The sequence below is a fragment of the Mustelus asterias genome, chromosome 1 (assembly GCF_964213995.1).
Source record: "Mustelus asterias chromosome 1, sMusAst1.hap1.1, whole genome shotgun sequence".
Taxonomy (NCBI): domain Eukaryota; kingdom Metazoa; phylum Chordata; class Chondrichthyes; order Carcharhiniformes; family Triakidae; genus Mustelus; species Mustelus asterias.
In genome coordinates, this window is record NC_135801.1 from 158,426,919 (window position 1) to 158,432,918 (window position 6,000).

The 6,000-nt window shown below is 52.1% G+C and overlaps 1 protein-coding gene across 4 annotated transcripts in view; it reads right to left on the minus strand.

Moving 5' to 3' along the window:
• creb3l3l (cAMP responsive element binding protein 3-like 3 like) overlaps positions 1–5,323 on the minus strand; it is a 34,704-nt gene extending 29,381 nt beyond the window's left edge. Inside the window, exons 1-3 of one of the 4 annotated variants that reach the window (XM_078221709.1) lie at positions 5,008–5,323; positions 2,096–2,143; positions 365–496 (exon numbers count right to left, since the gene is read on the minus strand). In XM_078221709.1, coding sequence (XP_078077835.1) covers positions 365–496 — 132 coding nt within the window. In that variant the 5' untranslated portion in view covers positions 2,096–2,143; positions 5,008–5,323. The remainder of the gene's footprint in view (positions 1–364; positions 497–2,095; positions 2,144–5,007) is intronic. The other 3 variants (XM_078221700.1, XM_078221727.1, XM_078221717.1) reach the window with 3 other exon arrangements.
• Between the last annotated feature and the right edge of the window lie 677 nt (positions 5,324–6,000).

Genomic DNA, 6,000 nt, shown 5'->3' on the forward strand with positions numbered 1-6,000 from the left:
CTAATGCACCCCAGTTCCTGTGGTACCCACTGGGCGTGACAGGCCTCGACTGTACCAGTGGACACTGAATGCTCCCTCTCCAGGGACACCCAGCCACAAATATAGCTGTGGTAAAGGGGCAGACAGTCAGGTTGGACAGCCCCCATGGTTACCCGCTGCCTGGACCTACATGGATGTCCAGTGCTACTACCACTGCAAAGTTCTTAGGAGGGAGGAGATCCTTTAACCCCACTCAATAAAGGCTCACACACAAAGAATTGGCACTTATGAACTAGAGGAGAACCAGCACAGGTGTGGAACTACACAACAACACCTTTAACTGAAGAGAGGAGGGAAAAAAAAGAGATAACAATGAAACACTTACATCATGTTCACACAGTCCCCACTCCTTCATGAAATTGGTGCCATCACCAAACTGCTCATCGGGAAGTGACCCAGACTGCTGCTGAAAGAGCAACTCTAGCAGCTCATTATCAAGGTCTTTGCTAAGAGACATCTACAGGGAAAAGAAGGATATACATTTAACAAGAAATTTAAACTGTTATTAAATGCAATTCTACTACAATAGAGTTCTAAAACACATGACCATGTTTATCAAACCTAAGTTAAGATTACAATACTAATTAGAAATATGCAGAACATAAGTAGTTATATTTGCCTAGACTAGTGTACATCTGTCATCTTTAATAGCACTTGCCATAAGCCAGTTTTACTTTCACAGGAAACTTCTACACTTGTGCAGTTTTATAGACTCAGCTTATAATTAATTGCTGCACATTACAAGTGGCAGATAAACAAGAGTCTAGTTTTCTTTCACCTGAATATATACAAACTGTAAGAGGCAAATGCTGCTCCCCTTTCTGAAATGCGCCATCTAAACTATTAGGTGATTCTTATAAATAGGCAGCTTGACAAAAGCATGCCCACTTTCTTGAATCTGAAGAGCTGCAACTTCATGCAGAAGATAGACTGGCTTTAGACACGAACCCTCTTTGTAGCAGTCACAGCCTTCCAGCAAGCTCCAGTTACTGCCACTCTCAAATCACTACAATTCCTTTGCTGCCGTCTGAATGCCAAAAATACATCTGAATAGATCTGTAGGAGGTAGCAGTGAATGCTGGGCCTGTGAATGGAGGTATCAGCAATTCTACAAGACTCTTGCGCCTCCTCTACTAAGGAGTGGGAGGGGGGGGGGGGGGGGGGGGCAGGATAGAAGAGGAAAAAGAGATTAGGAAGGAGTTCTTTGGGAGCTGGATTATTAATTCCCAGAAGTAATTGAGGCAGCCAGAAGGTCAAATTTGTTTCTGTTGTTGCAGAGCCTTGCAGCGATCCCATGCTATAATCATTACCCAATGACTCCTCTTGTGGCGTGTGGAAGTCCACTGTGCAAAGGATTTGTCTCAGCTCTGAAGCCCCCCCTCCATCCCGACTGCCAGAAAGCATTTATTTTTTATTTATTTCTTCATGGCACCTGGGCATCACTGACTGGGCCAGCATTAATTTCCCATCCCTAATTTCCCTTGAGGGGGCAGTTAGGAGCCAATCACATGTAGGAGTCACCAGGTAAGGGTGGCAGATTTCCGACCCAAAAGGGCAAAGAACCAGATTACAACAATTGACAATGATTTCATGGTCACCATTAGACACTTAATTCCAGATCTTTATTGAATTCAACCATCACCATCTGCAGTGGTGGGATTCGAACCCTGGACCCCAAAGCATCCAGTAATAATAATATTAGGCCACTGCCTCCCATGCTGGTGCTTTCTTGTCTAAAATTGTTGACTTACTGCTCGCATAGACTTAATGGCCCTCGAATCGATAGGAATTTACTTTTGAACAAAGAAAACCTAACATTTTTTTTAAATAAGTAAAACACCAAGAAAACATGAGAGATAAACAAGTACAGCTTGAAATATTAGACACAACTGGAAAAACATCTTGAAGCTTCTCCTCGAATAAAAAAAATCATGATACACGTTTCCTCAATGTAGCAATGATCTACAAATAGCCTCTCCTTTATTTAAAGAACGCAAACTAATGAAACAGAGCGATACAGTATGTTGTAAAACCAGGATGGGATTGTAGAAATTACCTGCAGTCACAAGACAGGATTACATCCCTCAGGGCATGCAGAACTCTACTGCACAAACAGAAAACAGGGCCAACTGAGTGAAAACCATCAGGCAACTACTTTCATCTGTGTTACACAAATGTGCAGTCAAATCTCAATTACTACTGAAAATAATAATATATTCAATGAACACAGAGTCAAATATGTAGTATTGCCACTCCATTTCATCTCTTTCACAAGGATGTGAAGCAATATTTAACTTAAATGTTGAAGGGTATTGTTCACCTGCAAGTATTTCAACACTGCTTCACATTCCTTTCATCAAATTACACAGAGGGAACTGGATTTCAAATAGCACAGGAATAGACCAAAACTCCCTCAGAAAGCAAGAGAGAAACTTCTGGTTCCTTACAGGATATAGAGCAGGATTGCTTCCTGGAGCCAACACTGTGCAATCTCCTGTAGGAAGATCAAGTTTTAAACTTGAAGCCACCAAAACTACTGAAGTGATCATTGAGCTGTACATGGATTGGGAGCCCAATTAACCACTGCGCTTTTAATAGACCCTAGAAAGGTGAGACAAATCAGCTTATTTTTTAATACTAAGAAGCAGACGAATGCGAAGCCTTGCTACATGCACATTCCCCTGCCCCCATTCCACCAGCATAATCCAGCACATCTCCCATTACAAATACACAACAGCAGTGTGAAGCCTTTCCCTGGGTGCAGGCTGCCTCTCTCATCCTGGAACAGGCTGCCCTCTCTCAGCCCGGGTACAGGCTGCCCTCTCATCCTGGTACAGGCTGCCCTCTCTCACCCCGGGTACAGGCTGCCCTCTCATCCTGGTACAGGGTTCGCTCTCTCATCCTGGTACAGGCTGCCCTCTCTCAGCCCAGGTACAGGCTGCCCTCTCTCAGCCCGGGTACAGGCTGCCCTCTCTCACCCTGGGTACAGGCTGCCCTCTCTCACCCTGGGTACAGGCTGCCCTCTCTCACCCTGGGTACAGGCTGCCCTCTCTCACCCTGGGTACAGGCTGCCCTCTCTCAGCCAGCTGCAGGCTGCCCTCGCTCACCCCGGGTACAGGCTGCCCTCTCTCACCCCGGGTACAGGCTGCCCTCTCTCACCCCGGGTACAGGCTGCCCTCTCTCACCCTGGGTACAGGCTGCCCTCTCTCACCCCGGGTACAGGCTGCCCTCTCTCACCCCGGGTACAGGCTGCCCTCTCTCACCCCGGGTACAGGCTGCCCTGTCTCACCCCGGGTACAGGCTGCCCTCTCTCTTACCCTGGGTACAGGCTGCCCTCTCTCAGCCCGGGTACAGGCTGCCCTCTCTCAGCCTGGGTACAGGCTGCCCTCTCTCAGCCCGGGTACAGGCTGCCCACTCTCACCCTGGGTACAGGCTGCCCTCTCTCACCCTGGGTACAGGCTGCCCTCTCTCACCCTGGGTACAGACTGCCCTGTCTCACCCTGGGTACAGACTATCCTGTCTCACCCCGGGTACAGGCTGCCCTCTCTCACCCCGGGTACAGGCTGCCCTCTCCCAGCCCGGGTACAGGCTGCCCTCTCTCACCCTGGGTACAGACTGCCCTGTCTCACCCCGGGTACAGGCTGCCCTCTCCCAGCCCGGGTACAGGCTGCCCTCTCTCACCCTGGGTACAGGCTGCCCTCTCCCAGCCCGGGTACAGGCTGCCCTGTCTCACCCTGGGTACAGACTGCCCTGTCTCACCCTGGGTACAGGCTGCCTCTCTCAGCCCGGGTACAGGCTGCCCTCTCTCAGCCCGGGTACAGGCTGCCCTCTCTCAGCCCGGGTACAGGCTGCCCTCTCTCACCCTGGGTACAGGCTGCCCTCTCTCAGCCAGCTGCAGGCTGCCCTCGCTCACCCCGGGTACAGACTGCCCTCTCTCCCCCTGGATACAGGCTGCCCTCTCTCCGCCCGGGTACAGGCTGCCCTCTTTCACCCTGGGTACAGACTGCCCTCTCCCAGCCCGGGTACAGGCTGCCCTCTCTTACCCTGGGTACAGGCTGCCCTGTCTCACCCTGGGTACAGACTGCCCTCTCTCACCCTGGGTACAGGCTGCCCTCTCTCACCCTGGGTACAGGCTGCCCTCTCTCACCCTGGGTACAGGCTGCCCTCTCTCAGCCCGGGTACAGGCTGCCCTGTCTCACCCCGGGTACAGGCTGCCCTGTCTCATCCCAGGTACAGGCTGCCCTCTCTCACCCTGGGTACAGACTGCCCTCTCTCACCCTGGGTACAGGCTGCACCCTCCCACCCCGGCTGCAGGCTGCCTGTCTCACCCCAGGTACAGACTGCCCTCTCCCAGCCAGCTGCAGGCTGCCCTCTCTCAGCCTGGGTACAGGCTGCCCTGTCTCACCCCGGGTACAGGCTGCCCTCTCTCAGCCCGGGTACAGGCTGCCCTCTCTCACCCTGGGTACAGGCTGCCCTCTCTCAGCCCGGGTACAGGCTGCCCTCTCTCACCCTGGGTACAGGCTGCCCTCTCTCAGCCTGGGCACAGGCTGCCCTCTCTCACCCCGGGTACAGGCTGCCCTCTCTCAGCCCGGGTACAGGCTGCCCTCTCTCAGCCTGGGCACAGGCTGCCCTCTCTCACCCCGGGCACAGGCTGCCCTCTCTCACCCCGGGTACAGGCTGCCCTCTCTCACCCTGGGTACAGGCTGCCCTCTCTCACCCCGGGTACAGGCTGCCCTCTCTCACCCCGGGTACAGGCTGCCCTCTCTCACCCCGGGTACAGGCTGCCCTGTCTCACCCCGGGTACAGGCTGCCCTGTCTCACCCCGGGTACAGGCTGCCCTGTCTCAGCCCGGGTACAGGCTGCCCTCTCTCAGCCCGGATACAGGCTGCCCTCCGCTCTGTTCTCCGCTATAATGTTTTATTTGTGTCCAGACTGTACACCGCTCTGTTCTCCGCTGTGCTGTCTTACCCTGGGTCCAGGCTGTATTCCGCTGATATTTTACTCTGGGTCCAGGCTGTATTCCGCTGATATTTTACCCTGGGTCCAGGCTGTTTATCCGCTCTGTTCTCCGCTGATATTTTACCCCGGGTCCAGGCTGCACTCCGCTGTGATGTTTCTCTCCGACGGCAGATTCCAACTGGGCAAAAATGACATCAGGAAAGGCGGAAGTGCGGGTTGCAATGCCAGGCTGGGGCTTGTAGTTCCTGCCGCCCTGCCTCTGCTCACTGCCACACAGCAGCGCGGAGCTACAGAACTACAGCTCGCTACAACTGCCTGTCCTCTCTCTGCCACATCAACCCACTGGCTTCCTGCAACTCTGCACCATCGCTAGAAATCCCGCCTCTCCTCTTCCCCGATTGGTTTTATTTAATGCGAGTTTGCATTTGCGGATAAGTCCTGAAAGATGTCAATCAGTCTGTTATTCTCGCATCGAAACAATATGAGGGTGCGGGGAATTCCAAGTGATGCAACTGGGCATTGAATAAACTTGTTCAGCCAAAAGTTGCATCATGAGGATTTGGGTGGGTCAGTTTGCTATATAAACCAGGAAAGGAGACACTGGGCTGCCCTAAAGTTAACTTTATTTCTTAGTGTCACAAATAAGCTTACATTAACACTGCAATGAAGTTACTGTGAAAATCCCCTCATCGCCACATTCTGGTGCCTGTTTGGGTACACTGAGGGAGAATTTAGCATGGCCAATGCACCTAAACAGCGCGTCTTTCGGACTGTGGGAGGAAACCGGAGCACCCGGAGGAGATCCACGCAGACACGAGGAGAACGTGCAGACTCTGCACAGACAGTGACCCAATCCAGGAATCAAACCCAGGCCCCTGATGCTGTGAAGCAGTAATGCTAACCACTGTGTCACCCTATAGTGTCAGACAGAACTAATAAATAATGAAACCATAAAAAGTGAATTAATAAATGTAAATAATAGCTACTCAAATGCACTCCAGT